The sequence below is a fragment of the Bos grunniens genome, chromosome 28, assembly GCF_055505025.1.
Source record: "Bos grunniens cultivar Pamir isolate PY7600 chromosome 28, Bosgru_T2T1.0, whole genome shotgun sequence".
Lineage (NCBI taxonomy): Eukaryota > Metazoa > Chordata > Mammalia > Artiodactyla > Bovidae > Bos > Bos grunniens.
Window position 1 is genome coordinate 17,742,145 of NC_141192.1, and position 23,735 is coordinate 17,765,879.

Here is a 23,735-nt window from a genome sequence, read left to right on the forward strand (position 1 = left end):
GGACAGCTTGTTCCTCCCTAAATAATTTGAGGCTTATTTTTGCCTCCCAGCTCCATGACAGCCAGAAGCGAAGAATTCAGTATTTGAATTATAGTAAAGGGATAGAACTGAGAATGACCAACCAATACTAATATCTTTGTCTTCAATGTTGCAACTCGCTCTTAAGATCAAATACATTTGAAGGTAGGAGATCTCTGCTACTTTGGAGAGTGACAAGAGATGAAAAGAGCAGCTTCCTTTATAGTTGTCACTGCCCCTATTACCTTGTATTGGCCATTCACAGGAGTGTATCAGATGTTGCAAGTTTTATAGGATCCTAAGAAGGGAAGGTGTTAAAAGCAATTTAAAGATTTAAGGAAGTATAATTTCACACATGAAAACATTCTCTTAGGACCAGCAAAGAAAGACCTGCCAGGCAGAAATGAGAATTTATCTGACTTTCTTTTAGTAAAAACTTCAAGTTAGTAGTGAGAAAGTCAAGCAACCATCAGCTTTCCAAGTAGCTAAAATCACATTCAAAGAACTAGATATGAAGCAGAAAAGAATCTATTAGGCATAGATATCTTAATCACACCCATTCCCACAATCCCTGTTAGTAACATCATCTCATCTTGCCACTTCTGTTCGTATCCAGCACCATTCTAGTCTACACTACAGGTTATCTTTTGGCTGAATTACTTTAGTCACTTCCCAACTAGTCTTACTATAGCTACTCTTTTTGTTTGTTTGTTTCATCAGGTCTTACTTGTTTCTCACGAGATCTTCATTGCATTGTTCAGGATCTTTTGTTGTGGCTCGCGGGCTCCAGAGCACTTGGGCTTCAGTAATTGTAGCACATGGGCTCTCTAGTTGGGGTGCATGGGCTTAGTTGCTCTATGGCAAGTGGAATCTTGGTTCCCCGATCAGAGATCAAACGGGTGTCCCCTGCATTGCAAGGCCAATTCTTAACCACTGGACCACCAGAGAAGTCCCACTATAGCCACTCTTGCCTTCCTCATTCTTCTTAAACTAAAGACTTAAACCCTTACCCCTGGACTCTGTATAATTTGACCTCTGTCACCTCCTCTTCCAAGTTCATCTCGTACCAATCATTCTTCCACCTAAGGGCCTTTGCACTATTGTTGATTTGCTTGAAATACTCTCTTCCTCATTTCCCTTACCCCAGTTACCTCCTTGTCTCTCACAGCCCAGTTAGACCTCATTTTAGGTTACATATTTCCAAAGCACTCTGTACTTTTTCTTCAGGTGACTTGACTATATAGTCTCCTGATTAATTCTTAAATACCTGTCTCCAAACACTTCTTGAGAACTTTTGATAGAGTTTTGGACTCATTATTACTTCCTTAGTGACTGGTACAGTGTCTGACACAAATCAGATGCTCAGGAAATAGTCAAAAGCTTGATAAAGGCACACACACATGCACTCACCCTCTCAATCTCTCTCAATGGCATCATTATGTGTTAATTAATTAGGCGTCTTTTGGGATATCTACTCAACTTTCAGCACTTCCCTTTTCTCCAGGATTTGTCCCATTCTACCTACCAAACACAGCTGTGGGCTCCTGGAAGCAGTATTTATACCTTGCACCTCCCACTTCTTGTCCTCCCATCACCCTCCCCTTCCCCTATCACAGCTAATTGGACTGGCAGTGGATGCCCAACCCAAGTCGGGCCATTCAGTGAATTTGAAGCTGGAGGTGGACATAGTTGGTGTTTTAACATATGAACTCCAGGGTAACCATCTGCTGCCTACTGTGTAAACTCATGAAGTGCAGAGGAAGTAAGGATAACAGAAAATGAGGAGTGAAGCAACTGCACAGAAACGAGACCTGCCAATATTACAGTCCTGGCTTTCAGTCTTTTTTCTTCCATGAGCTTGCCCTTGTCTCTTGAGGCTCCTAAATTTCTTTTTTGCTGAACTTATCTTGAGTTCGTTTCTATTATGTGCAACCAAAAAGAAGCGTTAGTACAACTAGAAAAACTAAAAATAATGACCTTAAAAACGTGCCCAGAATAAGAATCAGTAGTGTCTTAACCCATAAGAAAATGAACAAACTTCATATAATTTAGAGGTACCTTATAGGGTATGATAGCTTAGATAATTTTAACTAACTGCTATCTTGAAGACCTGCATGATTAAGCATGAAAAATTCCTAATTATCTCTTTTTAAAAATTGAAATGCTACCACATATTTGAAAAGTATCTTCTTTGTCTCTTAATTTGGTTTTTTAAAAAATGAAAAACTAACATTTAAGAAAACCTTAATTAGCTTGATGACTTAAAAAAAAAACAGAAATCTTTTACTGCTGAGGGATTTAATACATAACCTCACTCGGTGGTTACTCTTTGGCCTCTAAAACACATAACTGACCAGCCAGGGGGAGCTAAACTTACTGTTAACCTGAAATACAATTCAAATAGAAAGCAAGTTCTCTTTCTATTTTTACCATTGTCATCATAAAAGGATTTGATGACTTTCCTCCATTTTCCTATGTCAGGGAAAAACATGTATTATCTTTTTTTCTTTTTTTTAATGAAAGACAATGACCACAAAAGTGATCTTGCCCATTAGATACTTTGCCTTTCACCTGCCTTTTGGACTTATCATTTCTTCCCACCTTCTACATTAAAGCTTCAGTGAGCTGCATATTTCTAGGCTTTAGTCTCTCAGTCTTTCTTACATTTGTCTTTATGCTTGTCAGTCAACCTGAATTCTAATTTCTGTATATTATTTCACTCTCTAGCTCTATTTTATGTTCTAAGAAAATTGGCAGTTTCCAGCATAATTTTGAGTATATTAAAAATTAGTAACCAGTTCCATAGCACCTAATAGGCATGAGCTTATTGCCTATGCAGTGGCTTTCTGAATGGGCAGATTTAAAATGGGTGATAAGATTAAGCCAATCAAAACGGGATCATCATTTCAAAAAGGGAAATAAATTGAGATTTGAGCTCCAGAAACCACAGAATGGAATGTATTGCTAATTTTACAGATAGTGTCCTCAAACTATAGTATTTTAGTGTTTTCCAAGAAGGTAGAAATTTGAGAATATACAACTTAATACTCAACTTAGTTCATCATGTAAAAACAGGTACAACCGTAACTGTTCCATTGTTTTAGTGTAATGAACCTGTATTTCTTTCAGTTAAACTGTCTAGCTTTTGTGAAGCATAGAGAGAGTTGTCACGATGGATTCCTTGAACACAGCTCTTTTTCAAATTGAGCCACAATTGATTTTTTCATATCTTGTATCTGTGACATTGTTCCTATAGAAAACATCAAGTAATAACTATTTTTAATGATGCTGTCTCCTCCTGGGTATAAGCTAGCAGTTTAATTTATAATTGCCTAGCTAGGTTTTCTTTTTTCTTTTTTTTTAATTTGTTAGGCAAATGTGTAATTACATGATCTTAAATCAGCCTTTAGGGATGGACTTTTAAAATCATTCACTCATAAAAAGTAGTTACATAATTTTATCATGCCGGTAACGCACATTCGTTTTAAAACCCACTAGACTATTGTCGTTTTGGCTTTGTCCCATTTACTCTTCTGATCTCACATTCCTCTTATGTAAATGGAGATGGTCACTATTACACCTATTTCAAAGGTGATTATGAGACTCAAAAGAATAGGAAGTATTTTGTACATTATTATTCTCAGCCCACTTGTTTATTTGTGTCCCATAGGTAGTAACTGCAGAGCTTATAGTCTCTTCTTATACCTCCTATTTCCAGAAATTTTTGCAGAAGTACAGTTTTTATAAGGAAAGACAGTTGAGAATTAAACTTTCTGTGCCCTGAGCACAGTTCCACTCTTGCCCACCTCTTTTCCTTTTCTTCTCATAAACAAGAAAAATGCTCATGTGAAGAGTAATAAGGAGAGAGTTAAGAGAATTACTTAGTTGTAGTTTTTCTCTCCTTTCTCAATTTTTTTCTGTGTTGTCTTTGTAGGGAAAGAAAGTTTGTTACTCTTTAAACAGAACTGAAGTTAACAGAAGCAAAATTGTTGTTTATTATTGTTTGCAGCTAACATTTATTAATAGCGGCTAACATTTACTGAGCTCTTAATATGTGCTAGACAATGTATTACCATATTTCATTGAATCTAAAACACAAACATTGATGAGATGTACCATTATTTTACATACCACGTATTCATAAAAGGAATTATAAATAAGACAAATTGGTATAAAATGTCCTCACATTCAGGGCCCAACTCTTCTGAATTTCTCTTTTGACTCAGAATTATGAATTTCTTTTATTAGACATCAAATTGTCCTTTGAGCCATCAAGAGCATTGGTAATGCAGCATTTCTTAAAGAAATATTCCACTGTTACCTAGGATTTTCTTCCAAGCCACTGACATTCATTTTGTAAGCTTCGACATCTTGTATAGGCAATGACAACAGTATTGCAACTGCTGTCTAGCCAATAGCAATTATAAGAAGCATATTGATTTCAGAGATATTAAAATATAAAAAATATAAGTAAATGCATTTTGTAAAATATTAAATGGGGTGATTGTTTCACATGTATTATCTAACTTAACCCTCAGAATAATCTCACAAGGGAAGTACTGTTATTATACCCATTTTACAAATGAGGGAAACGGGTTTGAAAGGATAAATAGATTGCTCAGGAGTTTACAGTTGGTAAGAGACCAAAACAAAAAAAAAACAAAAACAACAAACTCAAGTCAGCCTGACCGCAAAACCTTTATCCTTGCCACTGTAATACATTGGATTCATTTACATACCCCAAATAATAAGATCTCTGATATGGGCACAGGAAGCATATCCTAATTCTTTAAGAGAGCCAGAACAGAGACTATATAGAGCTGCATAAAGTATTTCCCAGAAGCTACCAAACTAGAATTTCAGTGAGTAAAGACTAAATGAGGGCCTTCCCTGGTGGTCCAGTGGCTAAGACTCTGTACTTCCTATTGCCGGGGCCAGAGTCAGTCCCTGTTCAGGGAATTGGATCCCACATGCCGCACCTAAGAGTTTGCATGCTGCACCTAAAGATGCCTGCGTGTACGACAAAGATCAAAGAACACGCATGCTGAAACTAAGACCTGGTGTGGCCAAATAAATAAACATATATTTTTTTAAAGACTAAATGAAAAGACTCCTGCACATGTCTTCAGCTCCGTATAGATGCTGCAATTCAGACTTTTAATTTAGATGAGTGGGTCTCTGTGTTTTGATCAAAATATTCCCATTTTCCTAATGGATGACAGTGTGACTATAATGATTTTATGGCATCTACCCTGGCTTGAATTTTATGAAAATTGATGATATGGTGGTTTTCCAATACCAAGTGACAGAAGAAGGGAAACTTTACTGATAGGTTTTTGTGGTTTTCACTTGAATGAATTAATGAACCTGCCATTCTCACCTAATTTATCATTCCAGCATAGTTTCAGACTCCGAGTACAAATTATTTTGGCCTACAGAGTCTGGCATTGCCTATCCTGTCTGTATCCTCCATATGCTTATTTATTTACCTTTTTTTTTTTTATTGTTTCTTTCAGTTTTTTAAATGCAAACTGAATATTATTGAGAAATTTTATATATAACTGGACTTAGGTAAAGCAGCAAAAGGAGCTTCATAGTGGAGCCCACAACTAATCATATCTTTGAAATTCTAGTGGCGGTGTTAAGATTTTCCACCCCCAGGAATAATTATCAATTCTAGTGAAGTGGCATAGTCTCACCTTCAGTATTCAAGAGTATAGGCTGAAAAGTGTGTCTTAAGCTCCTAGTAGATGATAAGTAAAGAATTGATAGGGGAGTCTTATATGAGGGAGAAATTTAATCGGTCAACAAAAATTATTTATTGAGGACATGCTGTGTGGCCCAGCTCTGGGTATGACAGGGTAAAAAATATAAGACATGGACTCTTCCTTCAAGAAGTACATAATGTTATAAAAGCAATTATGTGCACTTTCAAAAAGAAAAGAAAATATAATGCAAAGCGTAATTTTCTATGATGCCTCAGTTCAGTTCAGTTCAGTCACTCAGTCATGTCCAACTCTTTGCGACCCCATGAATCGCAGCACACCAGGCCTCCCTGTCCATCACCATCTCCCGGAGTTCACTCAGACTCACATCCATCAAGTCAATGATGCCATCCAGCCATCTCATCCTCTGTCGTCTCCTTCTCCTCCTGCCCCCAATCCCTCCCAGCATCAGAGTCTTTTCCAATGAGTCAACTCTTCGCATGAGGTGGCCAAAGTACTGGAGTTTCAGCTTTAGCACCATTCCTTCCAAAGAAATCCCAGGGCTGATCTCCTTCAGAATGGACTGGTTGGATCTCCTTGCAGTCCAAGGGACTCTCAAGAGTCTTCTCCAACACCACAGTTCAAAAGCATCAATTCTTCAGCGCTCAGCCTTCTTCACAGTCCAACTCTCACATCCATACATGACCACAGGAAAAACCATAGCCTTGACTAGACAGACCTTTGTTGGCAAAGTAATGTCTCTGCTTTTGAATAGGCTATCTAGGTTGGTCATAACTTTCCTTCCAAGGAGTAAACATCTTTTAATTTCATGGCTGCAATCACCATCTACAGTGATTTTGGAGCCTAAAAAAATAAAGCGGAGCCTAAAAAAATAAAGTCTGACACTCTTTCCACTCTTTCCCCATCTATTTCCCATGAAGTGATGGGACCGGATGCCATGATCTTCGTTTTCTGAATGTTGAGCTTTAAGCCAACTTTTTCACTCTCCACTTCCACTTTCATCAAGAGGCTTTTTAGTTCTTCTTCACTTTGTGCCATAAGGGTGGTGTCATCTGCATATCTGAGGTTATTGATATTTCTCCCGGCAATCTTGATTCCAGCTTGTGCTTCTTCCAGTCCAGTGTTTCTCATGATGTACTCTGAATATAAGTTAAATAAACAGGGTGACAATATACAGCCTTGACATACTCCTTTCCTATTTGGAACCAGTCTGTTGTTCCATGTCCAGTTCTAACTGTTGCTTCCTGACCTGCATAGACCTAACCTATTGTAAGATCTCAGAAAACTCAGAGAAATCAAGTGTTTTGGAATAACCAGTAGGGCCATGAAGAGAGGTTAAGTTCAAGAAAGGACAGGGTTGTACAGATAGACAAAAAGTGGGGACAATATCCCAGAGAGGGAAAATAAAGAAAAATCTGAATGCTTAGCATAAAGCAATTTACTTTCCCTAGATCCATGAGGTGTTCCAAGTCCTTTCACAGCTGAAAAATGTCTCCTTTAGAATACAGACTGTTTTAACACTGCTATATTTAGACTGGATAATCAACAAGGACCTACTATATAGCACATTGAATTCTTCTCAATGTTATGTGGCAGCCTAGATGGGAGGGGAATAAAAAAAAGAATACAGAATGTCTAAAATTGATTGAATTATTCTTGCTGTAGAAAGGCTTTATGTTTAATTGTATTGTTATAAATTAGGTACAAATCAATACAGCTTGGGAGAGCTCATATTACATATTTTAGTGAATTGATGGCTAATTTACATCATGCTGGTGAAGATACACAAGACTGGGACTTGAACCTGTGGGCCTGGAATTCAGCCCAGCCAAAACTCAGATTGGGACCTGACCCCACTGTCTTTCAATTGAGATCACACGCCTGGTCTCAAGACTTAATGAAATTCAGGCTCTTTATGTCTCATCACAAAAGAATTCAGTGAGAGACAAAGTGATAGGTAAGAAGTAGATTATTTAGAAAGATACTCATTTCATAGACAGAATGTTTAGGTTTTTTTTAAATATCACTCAGTCGTGTCCAACTCTTTGTGACCCCATGGACTGTGGCCCACCAAGCTCCTCTGTCCATGGAATTGTCCAGGCAGGAATACTGGAGTGAGTTGCCATGCCTTCTTCCAAGAGATCTTCCCGACCCAGGGATTAAACCTGAGTCTCCTGCATTGCAGACAGATTCCTTACCATCTGAGCCAGTGTTCAGTTCAGTTCAGTTCAGTCGCTCAGTCCTGTCTGACTCTGTGACCCCATGAATCGCAGCACACCAGGCCTCCCTGTCCATCACCATCTCCCGGAGTTCACTCAGACTCAGGTCCATCGAGTCGGTGATGGCATCTAGCCATCTCATCCTCTGTTGTCCCCTTCTCCTCCTGCCCCCAATCCCTCCCAGCATCAGTCTTTCCCAATGAGTCAACTTTTCGCATGAGGTGGCCAAAGTACTGGAGTTTCAGCTTTAGCATTATTCCTTCCAAAGAACACCCAGGGTTGATCTCCTTTAGAATGGACTGGTTGGATCTCCTTGCAGTCCAAGGGACTCTCAAGAGTTTTCTCCAACACCGCAGTTCAAAATCTTCAGTTCTTCAGCACTCAGCTTTCTTCACAGTCCAACTCTTGCATCCATACATGACCACTGGAAAAACCATAGCCTTGACTAGACGGACTTTTGTTGGCAAAGTAATGTCTCTACTTTTGAATATGCTATCTAGGTTGGTCATAACTTTTCTTACAAGGGGTAAGTATCTTTTAATTTCATGGCTGCAATCACGATCTGCAGTGATTGTGGTACATCTCAAAAAGAAAGAACACATTCCATGGGAGAAACACATTCCACAGACAGAGTGTGGGCCATCTTAGAAGGCAAGAGACCCCAAATGTGGGGTGGTTAGTTTTTATGGGCTGTGTAGTTTCATAGGCTAACAAGGGGGAGGATTATTCCAACTGTTTGGGAAAAGGGGCAGAGATTTCCAGGAATTGGACCACTACCCACTTTTTGTCCTATTATGGTTGGCCTCAAAGCTGTCATGGCGCTGGTGGCTGTGTCATTTAGCATGCTAACGTATTACAATGAACGTATATGAGGCTTAAGGTCCATTGGAAGTCAAATCTTCTGCCATCTTGGACCTAACTGATTCTAACCAGTCTTTGTCATATCCTCAACAGTATGTCATTCTTTTAAAGGTTTTACCCTGTCCCTTCCCTGCTCTTTCACTGGGGTCCACTAAAAATGTATATCCTTCTTGTCTCTATTAGGCAAATTTTGATATTTTCATCATTTGCCAGTAATTGCTGTCTACTGACTTAGAGAGTTTTCTCTTTAATGAAAGTAGGAGAAATTACCCATATTCTCATATGAAAATGGTAACAAGAAGAAATGTCTGCCTCTCTCCCCATTTTTTTTTTTGATCATTTAGTTTTTGACCTTTATTCTCTTGATATGTCTTACCTTAACTGACTTTCAGTTGTTAAACTATCCTCTCATTTGTGGGATATATCCCACTTGGTTATGGTATTTAATCCCTTCTATATGTTGCTAGATTGGCTTTACTAATTTGTTGAGGCTTTTATTTTTCTTTATTTAATAATTCACTGTGGTGAGGAACTGATCCATTAGGAATACACCAAGCCCAAAGTAAATTGTATGTCTTAATTTTCATCATTACTTTTTAACAGCTTCTCACACTGGTTGCTGCCTTCCACGGTTTGCCTCACCTTTAGGTAAAATCAGCGCATCAAGTCTTTTATAATGACATTAGGTGTCAAGTAATGAACAGGCTAAATCTCCAACTCATAAAAGAGTGCTGACATGCTGTCAGCAATGCTCGGACTAAAGCAGCATGGAAATATATGTTGTATTTTCGCCTAGACAATAGGTCTCAGAGAGCCATCTACAGAAATAATGAAGTCAGAGGAAAGCAAACTGACTCTCAGATGAGAAAAAGGCAGCACTTTGCTTTCCTACCACGATTAGTCCTTGGTTCTTATCTCCTAAAATTGGAGCTTTTATATTTTTTTCCAATACATGGACTTTCTGTTTCCAAAATTCTTGTGATCTCATGAAAAGAAGAATGTCCTTGAACTCTGAATAATGTTGGGCCTCAAATCTCAAAGGAATATATAGTGCCAAGACTAAGGTATTTTTCATGTTGCTGTGATTTAGAATAAAATGGTGTTGAAAGCAGAAATGGGATATGGTAAGATCTACTGCTTTCTGAAAGAGTTATCGTAGAGGAAAAAACAGCTTGAGACTAACATGATATAGTGATTCCATATGGAAACACTAACTTCATAGATTGATTAGAATATTAAATAGCTGTTAATTTTGCCAGAATTTGAGTCTTTTTCATATTGATCAAGGTCATATCTTAGGGAAAAAACAACCACACAGATTTTGTATAATTCAGAATGTTATGTGAATTAATATATGGAAAGCACTTAGAACAGGATCTGGCACATAGTAAATGCTGTAACAGTAATATTTGCTATTATGAATGATAGAGAATGGATTATTCTTTAACAACCTGAGGGATTTTTCTAAGAAAGTATAATAGTCCTTTTAGGCCTTCTTTTCTTTAGAACTGAACTTTTTTTTTTTTTTTTTTCCGCTTTCTCCATCACTCCATGAAAGTGAAAGTCGCTCAGTCGTGTCTGACTTTTTGCAACCCCATGGACTATAGTCCATGGAATTCTCCAGGCCAGAATACTGGAGTGGGTAGCCTATCCCTTCTCCAGTGGATCTTCCCAACCCAGAGATTGAACTGGGGTCTCCTGCATTGCAGGCGGATTATTTACCAACTGAGCTATCATCACTCCAGAGCTGATTATATTCCTTTAAACAAAAAAAGATAGTTAAATGGACTGAATTTCCATGAGTTTATTCCCTCAATTAAAAGGAACCTAGTTAAGTTAGGTTTAAATAACCCCATTTTAGTCTAAAGTCCCAAACATTAAGACTGGTTAAAGGGACTTCCCTAGCAGTCCAGTGGTTAGGACCCCACACTTCCAGAGGAATGGGTTCAATCCGTGATTGGGGAACTAAGATCCTGCGTGCTCTGTGGCATGGCAAAAGAAAAAAAAAAAAAACTAGTTTAAAAAAAGTCAGCAAGTTGGAGGATTTATTATTTATTTTAATATTCTCAGTTGATTTTATTTTGTTGAAATTAATTTTTATTGGAGTATAGTTGTTGATTTACAGTGTTGTCCTAGTTTCTGCTAATCAGCAAAGTGACTCAGTTATATATAACATATATCCACTCTTTTTAAAATTCTTTTCCCATATAGATCATTACAGAATATTGAGTAGAGTACCCTGTGCTATACAGTAGGTTCTTATTAGTTATCTATCCCCAGTGGCTCAGCAAGTAAAGAACCTGCTGGCAGTGCAGGAGACGTGGGTTTGATCCCTGGGTTAGGCAGATCCTCTAAAGAAGGGCATGGCAACACACTCCAGTATTCTTGCCAGGAAAATACCATGGACAGAGGAGCCTGGCAGGCTATGATCCATGGGGTTGCAAAGAGTCAGACACTACTGAAGTGAGTGAGCATGCACGCGTGCACGCACACACACACACACACACACACACACACATACACACATTTTATAAATAGTAGTGTGTATATGTCAGTCCCAACCTCCCAATTTATCCGTCCCCCTTTTCCCCCTGTTGGTAGCCATTAGTTTGTTTTCTTCATCTGTAACTCTGTGTTTTGTAAATAAGTTAATTTATACCTTTTCTTTAGATTCCACATATAAGTAGTATCATATGATATTTGTCTTTCTCTGTCTGATTTACTTCACCGAGTATCTGGAGGACTTTTTAAAGCGAAGCTTACCTTTGTTCTGAGGATTTAATCACTTTCATTGATTGACACTGAAGAATATGTTTTAATATTTTAGGTTATGTTTCCTTTTTTTTAATCAAGAAATGACAAATCAATACTTAGCCTCTTATCTAACAGGAAAAGAGTTACTAGCTATAAGCCAGTGAAACAAGTTGCAAATAGATCCATGTGTTTCACCACAATAAAGATTTAAAACAGACTTAAGCAAAATTGAAAGATGGGCAAACTGGGTAAAAAAAACTTATACTATATTAATACAGGGCAAATATTTTTAATCTTATAAATTAATGAGACATATTTCAGCACTTCTGTAAATAAATAGGCAAAGAAGGTAGAAAATTCAGAGGAAGAAATAGAAATGACCAGTACACATATATGAAAAATGGTCAGCCTCACTAGTAATCAAAGAAATGCTAATTAAAATGGGTTACCATTTTTACTCTAGCAGAGATTTTTAAAAATTATACTTGATGTTATCAAGGGTGTTCTCATATACTGTTAGGATTGTAAAACAATACATCTTTCTAGAAATTAAGCAGTATATATCAAAAGCATTAAAGAATTTATACCTACTATTTTTACACACACTAGATTGGCAAAAAATAAAAAGTCTGACGACACCAAGTACTGGTGAAAGTATGAAACAAAGGGAGCTCTTGTACATAGCTGATGAAAAGTATTGGTGTGATTCTTTTGGCAAGTAATTAGATATTATCTTGATAAGACAGGAGTTCCACTTCTACATACATGCTCTAGACTTGGAACCCTTGTTGCTGTTTCATCAGGACACTGGTATAAGAATATCCATAATAGCCTTTTTATAAAAAAGGCTGACAATAACTCAGATGTCCATTTATAGGAAAACTGATAGTGATATTTTCAAATAATAGAAATCTACAATAGAGTAAGAATGAAAGAAGCATGCTTAAATGTACACCCATGGCGGATTCATATTGATGTATGGAAAACCAATACAATATTGTAAAGTAATTAGCCTCCAATTAAATAAATTTAAATTTTAAAAAATGTATCAACATGAATGAATTCTAAAAGTATAACGGTTAATTGGAAAAAGAAAATCACAAACGAATACATCCCTATGATACCATTTTATAAAGTTCAGAAGAAAGAAGAAATAAACAATATTGTTAACGTGTTTTTAACTAAACAAAGATTGCAAGGCAGTAAAAAATGAAGTCCAGTGATGTTACCTCTTAGGGGAGGCAGAGGGATGAACCCCAACTGTTTGTGCTAATGCTTCCTCTCAGATTAGTGGTATATTCATGGAAGTTTTTTTAATTATTATGCTTCATGACTTGTCTATCATGGGTTTTATTTGTATATATCAAATATTTCATAGTCAAAAATTAAAAGAGTGTATAGATTTTCATTTCATAATTCATTTCTAGAGGTCAACCCAAAAATAATGATGAAAAATACAGAAAAACTTTATCCCAGTGGTGATATTTATCATAACCAAAAACTGAAACAACAAAGATGTCCAACACCACTTTTTTATACCCTGCTTTGTTCAAAAAAGGGTTTAATAAAGCCCTAAAGAATATATTCAGTGAAACAAAATAAAACTTGCTGAGAAATGAAAGTTAAAAAATGGAAGAAGGTTAGGAGAAAGCCAGAAGTAAGATTATTATGAAAAATATAAGTTGTAAACTCCCGTTCTTAATAGAGGTAGGTCACAAACTTGACTAAGCTTTCCGTAACCAGAGTAAGAAAGGAAATATGACTGTTGATGCCTTTAAGATAACCCTGTATGCAAGACAGCAAAAGAGACAGATGTATAGAACAGTCTTTTGGACTCTGTGGGAGAGGGCGAGGGTGGGATGATTTGGGAAAATGGCATTGAAACATGTATAATATCTTACATGAAACGAATCGCCAGTCCAGGTTTGATGCAGGATACAGGATGCTTGGGGCTGGTGCACTGGGATGACCCAGAGGGATGGTACAGGGAAGGAGGTGAGAGGGGTTTCAGGATGGGGAACACGTGTATACCCATGGCAGATTCATGTTGATGTATGGCAAAACCAATACAATATTGTAAAGTAATTAGCCTCCAATTAAAATAAATAAATTTATTTAAAAAAAAAAAAAGCAAAAGATTGCTTTGGCCAAAAGAGAAATTTCTTACCAGATTAACTGTATGAGCAAGTTATTTAATTTCTCTCTGCTTGTGTGCCCATGTCTGTAAAATAAAACAATAATAATAATACCTATTATATAACATTGTGAGGATTACATAAGGTAAGTTCTTAGGACTGCTGCTGCTGCTGCTGCTAAGTCGCTTCAGTCGTGTCCGACTCTGTGCGACCACACCTGGCATATTAATAAGCACTCAAATATATTACTGACTAGTCATATTTAATGACGTTCTCAAACATATTCTTATAAAAATCAATATTGTGGAAGTAGGTGTTAAGGGAGAAATGGAGAGGTAATCCTTGCCTCCAATAGGAAATATTCTCAACATTAGGACACCGTGCTGTGAATTAATTTTCTAGTGTTCTACCTCTGTTCACTTACTACATATTTATTGTGTACTTCCTTTATGCAAGTTTTCTGTGTAGTAATATATGGCCGGGATACAGGTCTTATTAAGTTGTTCTGCTTCAGCCTCCTCTAGGTAGTTTAATCTAGGAATTATTCTATTATATTGTATAACAAATGATATTTGTTGCATTCACTTTTTCTGCTCTTCAAATATGAAAGTAGTAGTTTGTAAACAGAGACGGGGTGAAAGCAATTATGAAAAGAGAAGTGAAACCTAGTAAGTTGAACTTAGTTAACACTTATTAAGAAGAGAATAATCCCATGGTGGATTCATGTTGATGTATGGCAAAACCAATACAATATTGTAAAGTAGTTAACCTCCAATTAAAATAAATAAATTTATATTTTTAAAAAAAGAATAATCAATTGAGGCACTTTCCTGAGAAGTGATATGGTGATAAGAATATTAATTGCTACATTTATTGGAATTCAGACTATGCACCAAACTCTGTACTAATTTCTCTGCACACATTATCCCAAGTAATCCTTATAACACTTTGAGGTTGTGAATATTATCTCCCTTTTATTTTTTTGATGAGAAGAAGTTAAATTTTTAGAGAAAGTAAGTCACAGCAGCAAGTATAGGTTCAAGCTGAAATTCAGACCCAGGCAGCTGATTCTAAAATCTATATTCCTAGTCATTTAAATATATTACTTGGCATGGAATGAAAACAAAATGTATCAAACCTTGAATCCTTTTGTTCCAGATCTAAAATATTTTTCTCCAACACCTTTAGTCAAATACATCCTGATTTTTATTATCCTATATTAAGTTCATGCATTAGTCTTGTTATTTTCCTAACTTTGACTATCAGACTATAAAGTTAATCTTTTTCCGATCTAACTGTGTGATTGGTACTCAGGTCTTTTAGTCACTTGATTTACTCACCAACATGAATTTTCTTTAAAACCATTTTTAAATAGAAAGAATCCTTGGATTTAGAGTAGAAGAGTCTAGCAAGTTAAAAATTTGGTAATCTATAATCTCATGGCCCTAGATGCCAATGGATTGTTTTGGCCCTTGCTCAGGGCACTGAATCATGTTGCCTTCAATCCAAATTGTAGGCCTTCCTCCTTAGCCAAAAGACAGTCATATTAATTATTGACAATGAAGATGCATCTTGTATTTAAAGATTAAGAAAATTCATACTTTTAAGATTAAGGTAATTTGACCTGGAGCTCTCTAATGTCCCTTACCAATTGTAGAAACATAGATTTCATATTTAAGCTGTGGAATGTACATGTCATGTTTGCTGGGTGGTTTGCAGTAGAGAACTGGGCCTGAAATCATTTTTCCAAAACAGTTTTTCTGAGACTCCTAGTGGTAGCAGCAGTGACATGATTCACATCTCAAAATCCAAATACTGTCAGATGGAAAAAGATGTATTCAGCTCAGTGGCTTGAGATTACTCTGCATTACTTGAATTGTACAGTTCAGAAGCTAGGAAAAGCCTATACTTGTAAAAGGGCAGGATTTACTCTGAGGGGTAGACAGAGTCACCTGAAATGTAATTTTGTGATAGAGAAGAATTTTACATTTGTTGAAATATATTAACCTCAAAAGGCTTTAATAAATCAAGACCCACTTGCAGATACTGATTTCTTTTTTCTTTTACGATTTTCTAATCTTATTTTGGCCTTTGTTCATAGTACATGTTTTCTTCCTAGCTTCCCTTCTTCCTTAAATCATTTCCTCTCTCTGTATGTGTGTGTGTGTGTGTGTGTGTGTATGCACATATGCACACAAATACCATCTGTCCTTCCAAAGAACAACAAGGGCCAAGGATGGGAAGAGAGGCACAGTGTGGTCAGAAACCGATGGAAAATCTTGCAGACAGTTTTTTGGCTCCTCTTCTCTGTCCTCTGTTTCTCTGCCCTGCAGCCCCCTGGGGAACAACAGGAAGCCAACAGCTTGTATCCATTTGAGAAAGTGGCAGTGACAGAAGAGAAATGCTAAGCTGTTCAGCTCTATTCCTAGACTCAGGGAAGCCATGCAAATGGTGGGTAGTGTGCTTGAATATACATATTCTGTGCCACAGGATTCAACAGATTCGAATTTCTTTTTTGTTTTATTGAAGTATAGTCAGTTTACAATATTGTGTTCATTTCAGGTGTACAGCATAGTGATTCAGTATTTTTGCAGATTATACTCCATTATAGATTACTACAAGATAATGGATATAATTTCCTATGCTCTACAATATATCCTTATTGCTTACCATTTTGTATATAGTAGTTTATATCTATTAGGCCCATACCCCTAATTTGTCTGTCCCTCCTTTCATCTCCCCTTTGATAATTGTAAGTTTATTTTCTGTATCTTTGAGTCTGTGTCTGTTTTATATTTACATTCATTTGTACTATTTTTAGATTCCACATGTAAGTGATAATATTATTTGTCTTTCTCTGACTTATTTCACTAAACATAATGTTCTCTAGATTCATCCATATTACTGTAAATGACTGTATTTCCTTCTTTTTATGGCTGAGTAGTACTCCATTGCATATATGCTTATATATATACTGCGTCTTCTTAGTTCAGTCATCTGTTGATGGCTTTTGAGTTCCTTCCATGTCTTGGTTATTGTAAATAGTGCTGGTATGAACATCGGGGTGCATGTGTCTTTTGAATTAGTGTTTTCATTTTTTTCAGATAGATATACCTAGGAGTTGAATTGATGGGTCATATAGTGGTTCTATTTTTAGTTTTTTAATGAACTTCCGTACTGTTTTCTGTAGTGACCTGCTGTCAGGAAGCATTTAACAGGAGGCTTCCTGTGTGCTGTTTTGGATCTGTCATGAATCGTTTGTCCCTTAGTAATTCCTGAATATTCAGGAATTAAGTGGAGTAGCAAACTACTCCTTGGGGCTTAGGAATGCATGCATTTCCTTCATTAGTTTTTCCATACGGTGATAAGTAATTATTTACGACCCTCTTCCTTTTTATGACCCATATGGTAAAAGTGATTATTTACAACCCTCTCTCTTTCATATGGATGACCTCATGTTTCGTTGATAACTTGTAAGTTTTGATTTTATCTCTGCTGAAAACAGCTACCTTGTAAGACAGTATAAATACTCACACAATGTTGAATAAAACACCTTTGCTCCATCAGAGCTTGGGTTCCCGTGTCTTCTCTCTCTCTCTCAGGCTATTTCTCTGGAGCGCAGAAGCCCACTGGGCTCACTTTCTTGCCCAGGCTAATGAGACCCTCTCGAGAAGGTACTCTGTGCCTTCACCCCATCGAGAGGGTGCCAGGTGCCTTCATGAATAGCGCAAGCCCCGTGTCAGGAGCTTTATTGGTTTTCTGCGTAAACCAAGGAATATCAGCCTCTTTCTCTCTCCTTTACTTTCTTATCGTCGACACTGGACCACCAGGTTCCGGTCCATTAAAGGACCTCAACAGCCTGCACCAATTTACATTTGCACCAGCAGTATAGGAAGAGAGTTCCCTTTTCTCCATACCTTCGCCACCATTTATTTGTAAACTTTTTGATGATAGACAGTCTGACAGGTGTGACGTGATACCTCATTGTGGTTTTGATTTACACATTTCTTTAATAATTAATGATACAGAATATCTTTTCATGTGCCTGTTAGCCATCTGTATTTCTTCTTTGGAAAAATGTCTATTCAGGTCTTCTGCCCATTTTCTGATTGGGTTTTTTTGATACTGACTTGTATAGGCTCTTTGTATGTTTTGGATATGAACCCCTTCTCATTATTTACAAATATTTTCTTCCATCCCATAGGTTGTCTTTTTGTTTTGTCAATGGTTCCTTTGCTGAGCAAAAACTTTTAAGTTTAATTAGGTCCCATTTGTTTATTTTTTTATGTTATTTCTTTTTAATTTCATTTTTAATGTTATTTCTTTTTATGTTATTTCTTGTCTTAGAAGACTGATGCAAGAAAATACTGCTACAATTTATGTCAAACTTTTTTTCTGGGAGTTTTATGGTTTCAGGTTTCATGTTTAGATCTTTAAACCATCTTGAGTTTGTTTTTATATGTGGAATGTTTTATATATGATAGGAGGGAATGTTCTAATCTCCTTGTTTTCAGTGTCTTTCCAGTTTTCCCAGCACCACTTATTGAAGGAATAGTCTTTTCTCCATTGTGTTTTCTTATCCCTGTGTCATAGTAGTTAACCCCAGGGTGTGTGGGTTTATTTCTGGGCTCTTTTGTTCCACTCATCTTTATGTCTGGTTTCATGCCAGTACCATGCTGTTTCTATTACTGTAGCTTTGTAAATACAGTCTGAAGGAGCAGAGAAAATTGTGGGTGGTACCCTGGAACACACATATTCTGTGCCACAGGATCAAATAGAATGGAATTTCTTAATTGTCCTACTGAAGTGGAACTTAAGAGGCTTTATCAATATCTGATAAATAAAATACAAGCCAATCATTTGAATTGCTTCCAGATGTATAATTAGAAGCTTTCTACACTGTGATAATTTTGTAATAATCTATCTTTCCCCAAAGACCCTCTCATGACCTTGGGGATTATATTCATGTGGTGCCACATGATGTCAAGCTATTGCCCTTGAAAATATAGCCCTAATTCAGGTCCTTGAGAAACTACACTTGACGCTCCCTGGCCTAGTAGGTCTTTAGTGCTGCTCCAAATCTAACTGTAGAGAAGGTAGTGAACTTTGAAGTGGGCTATACTGCTTGGAGCTGAGTTTTATAGTTTTTAGGCTTCCCTGGTGGCTCAGACAGTACAGAATCTGCCTGCAGTGCGGGACACCTGGGTTCAAACCCTGGGTTGGGAAGATCCACTGGAGAAGGGAACAGCTACCCACTCCAGTTTTCTGGCCTGTAGAATTCCATGGATAGAGGAGCCTGGCAGGCAGCAGTCCATGCAAAGAGTCGGACACTTTCACTTTCACTCCCTTTCATGTTCCAACCACATCAAAATATCAACAATAATAATAATGATAGAAAAAGGCAAGTCTGTGTTTTCAAAGAACATTAATAAAAATGCTAATTTGAGCACTGGAATTGTTACTTGGGGATCTCCACTGGAAATTGTCTTTACTGCTTTGAAACGTGGCAGAGGTGAGGTTTATGCCCCTGTGGAGAGCAGATGAATGCAGGCTTTCATAAGCCTGAGCACACTGCTGCTGCTGCTGCCAACACTGTAAAAAGAGACATTGCAACCTTGAATCTATCTTGTGGGATAAAACTTAACTCATCTAATTCAAATTTATGGGATTTCTGTACAACTGTGAAATCTCCCAGATAAAGGTAAAATGAACACCCTAAATAGTGGAAGCCTAGGAGACCAGGGATGGCAGCTTTGTTTCACTTGCCTTAAAGAACCCCAACTTTGGCGTGGATATCACATGTCACTGAAAATCTGATTTAAACATTGCAGAAAGTATGTTCATTTGCAAAAAAACTTTATCAGTCCTCCATTTTTGTTTCAGGGTAGTTAATTGAATCATAAGTCAAACTTAAATCCTGAAAACTTTTGGTATTGTCAAAAATTAATCAGCTCTGTAGAAGTGATGGTGTGGCAAACATGAAATACTGAGGGGTTGAGTTAAAAACGAGGCTTTTGCTTAGTATTGCTGATGCTGATTTCTATGGAACAAGTTTTGCTTCTCACTCAAATATGACTAAGCACTCTTGCTTTATAAGTTTATCCAAAACAACATGTTGCTATCCTATAGGATAAATATGTACTAGTGTTTAGAAGGAGGAAATAGTATGTTATTGAGATAACAGTCTGTGGGTCCAGACAGAGCCACATATGACTCCCAGCTCTAACTTCATCTACCTCAGTTTTCTCAACTGTAAAATGGAGCTGATAATATCTACTCCATAGGATTGTTACAGCAATTAAATGAAAGATTGTATGAGTGAAGTACCTGGTTCATAGTACACTATCAGCAAATGATTGCTGTTGTTAAAAAATAATTCTTGTGTCTTGCTCACTGACATAGTCTGACCAATGAGGAGACAAAGTGTATATTGATTTACCAAACTAAGCAAGGAAATAAAAACTGAGAGAGACTTTCACCCTTAACTACATACTTCCTTATTTTATGTCTTACATGTAAACCTTATCTTGTTACTAGATGGTAAAGTTCCTAAGGACAGAAACTGAATCTTCTTCTTTCCTGTACCCTACAGTGACTAACAGTGCTAGATAACTAGTAGACATTCAGGAAATGTTTGTTGACTTGATCTTAGCAATGTCCTATGTCTTTATATAACCCTCTTAGGAGAATAAGATTTTGCCCTACCATGTAGGAATCTGAAAGTTTCTTTGTAACTGTTATTTTCCATAAAACCGTGGGGAAATTTTACCATGTTAAAATCATTTTGCTTTCTAATTGGTTTCTAGGCCCATCTTTAGCCATTTTATTAATACATATTTACATATTATTAACACTGCAGCTGATATTGAGATCACTTCTCTCTGTTTTTAAATGACAATCTTCATTTTCTGATATTACTTAGATTAGCTTGAAGTTTTTTGTGCTTAGCCTTTCTGTCTGCATATTTAAATATGCGTAATGATTTTTTGTAGCTTTGTGATAAGTATGCATGTCTAATTGAGGCATCGTATGCCCTATACATTTTTTTTTCAAGTTCTGTTGATGTTCTAACATTTGATTACCATTTGGGGGAAAACTGGAAAACACATTGCTCTTCTTTGAAATTTTTAGAGGTCTGTATAACAACATTAAGTACAGATCAAGGAACTGGTATGTACAATTGATCAAATTTATAATAATTAACTTTTAAGAAGTTTTCTCTGAGTAACAGAGATGTGGATGATCCAGAGAGCACTTATTACTAATAATATTACTGATGAGTTTGAATGGAGATTTAACATGGTTTTTATTCTCACAAGGAAGTTCCTGATCTAGAAGATACAGGAAATGTTATAGCAGCTGTTTTATTGGTGAGAAAATTGACTCCTAGAGTAGTTGGGTAACTTAGTGGCAGATCTGGAATACCCAAATATTCTGTTTCTAATTTTTTTAAGTCTTGGTAAGAATTACAGTTCAAAATATGATCCCAGCCATTAGTTGTTCTCAGAATCCACATCCCATGTCAAAATACTTTCCATTTGACCTCGTGAACATTCTTTCTGTTCACTTTACAGTTTGAACGCCATGACCCTGTGGATGGGAGAATCACTGAGAGGCAGTTTGGTGGCATGCTGCTGGCTTACAGTGGAGTGCAGTCCAAGAAGCTGACTGCCATGCAGAAGCAGCTCAAGAAGCACTTCAAAGAAGGAAAGGTAGGTATTTTTGCTTAGAGGAACCCATGAGAGCATATTGTTACTGCAAAGGTACTAACATAATGAGAGTGAACTAGTAACTAATTATGACTAATTTATTTCTGGTACTTGAAAAAAAAAAATAAGCAGTTTGTGAAGGAGAAGGGGTAGCCTCGAATGACCCTAGGTTTTTTTGTTCAGATCACAATGTGACCATGAACTGAAATAGTGAATTGAAAGAGAGAGACTGGTTCCCCAGGGGAGATATAGAGTTCCCTTGTAGATATCTTCAGTTTAAGGTGCCTGGGGACTACCCAAGTAGAGATGGTTAGCCAGCAGTTGAATATTCAAATCTATTTTAGAGGACTGAGCTGGGTTTGGGAATCATCAACACACTATTAGAATTAAAATCATGAAGATTGATGAAGTTACCCAAAGAGAATATTATACAGAAAAGAACCATGAGCCAAGGGCAAGATCAAGTGGAACACTAACATTTAAGCAGTTCCAGAATGAAATCTTGAGGAAATGGTTAGAGGAGTACCTAGAGAAAGTATTGAAATCAAAGCCAGGGAAGAAGAGGGTTCAAAAACTAAGGGATCTACAGTGTCCCATGGGAAAGAGAGGGTCCAGTAAAATAAAATGATAAATACCTGGTGGTTTTGGTGAAATGGTGACGTTCGGGAGAGTTGTTTTATTACAGTGGTCCAATTGGAAGGCATATTAAACAGAAAGTGAGAAAGTTGAAAAAAGGAAGGAAGAAGAAAGAGGGAGGGTCCAGAAAGAAGGAAATAGCATATGTTTAAAACTCTGAGGCAGTAGTATATTAACTCTGCTTGGGCTTCTATAGCAAAATACTATAGACGGGGTGGCTTCAAAAACAGAAATTTGTTTTCTCACTGTTCTGGAGGTTAGAAGTCTGTTATCAGTGTGAAGGCAAACTGGGTTTCTAATGAAAGCTTTCTTCCTGTCCTTTAGACAGCCACTTTCTTGCTCTGTCTTCACATTACCTTTCCTTAGTGTTTATACAGAGAGAGAACATGCTCTCTAATGTGTCTTCTTATAAGGACACTAATCCTATCTGACTGGGGCCCCAGCATTGTGACCTCATTTAACCTTTATTATTTTTTTAGAGGCCCGATCTCCTAATACAGCCACAGTGGGGGTTAAGGCTTCAGTGTATTAAGTTTCAGGGGTGAGATGACACAAACATTCACTCCATAACAAGCAGGAAAGACGAATCTGGCATGTGTAAGGAGCTAAACCGGGATTATTGTGGTTGTCAAATACTAACAAAGAGGAGAATGGCCTGAGATGAGGTCTGAGAGGAAGATGTGGGCAAGAACCTGCAAGACCTTGTAGGCATGGAATGAGTTGGGGTTTTATTCACAGTGCAATGAGAAACTATTTTTAAAGAGTTGTGAGCAGGAAAATAGCGTGGTTGTGTGTATGTTTAAAGAGACAACTCTGGATGCTTTATGAAGAATAATTTGGAAAGGAGCAAGCATAGAAGCAAAAGACTGAGACTAAGATTATTAGAGATTTCAGGAGGAGATGAATGGGTCTTTTTTGAGCAGCATGAGATTGGAGACCATGGATTTGTGATGACACTAGTCAACACTGCTCTGTGAGAGCCTTCAGAGCTGTACCTGGTACAGGAAGAAGCAGATGGTAGAACTGAGTCAGTGTCTGGGGTTTTCTAGGCAGTGGATGAACAAACTGAACCAAAAACTAGTAAAGAGGCCAGATCTTTTAAAGATCATGTACACACTCACAGAGACACACATACACAAACACACACAGCAGTGCAAGGGCTAGACCCCAGATCTCATCCTCAGCCCAATACCCTTCCCACATGACAACAATTACCACTTAGCCATGCCTGGAAAATTGACCTAACATTAAACATGTTCCATGAGGGATTGCGAAGGTAGTGTGATATAGTAGACATGGAGCTAGAAGACTTGAGTTCAAGTCCTGCCTGAGAAGTTTCTGTGGACGTTGGATAGATCACTTAACTGGCCTCGTAAACTGAGACCCTTGTCCTTTATGCAGGCTCTAAACTTTAAAGACTCAGTAAGAAATAGAATTGCCTGGGCTTATTTCCATCAATCTTTGTTCAGGAAATCTTGCTTGAATAGCATCACCCCCAAGTTGGTGGAAAGCAGTTCTTATCAGCTAGAGTTTTTCCTCCATACCTTGGGTGTTGAAAAGCTGCAAGGACCTCTGAACAGGCTGTGGACTGCAACTGAGAGCAGGCTGGATTCTGAGAGAGAGTGTCAGCTTCTCTGAGCAGTCCAGCCAGTCTGAAGGTGTTCTCTTGGCTATGAA

At 37.3% G+C, this 23,735-nt stretch overlaps 1 protein-coding gene across 2 annotated transcripts in view; it reads left to right on the top strand.

The window, feature by feature from the left end:
* MICU1 (mitochondrial calcium uptake 1) overlaps positions 1 to 23,735 on the top strand; it is a 227,770-nt gene that overhangs the window by 163,923 nt on the left and 40,112 nt on the right. For both annotated transcript variants that reach the window (XM_086382117.1, XM_086382116.1), the window contains one exon: positions 21,288 to 21,425. In XM_086382117.1, the coding sequence (XP_086238243.1) occupies positions 21,288 to 21,425 (138 nt within the window). The remainder of the gene's footprint in view (positions 1 to 21,287; positions 21,426 to 23,735) is intronic.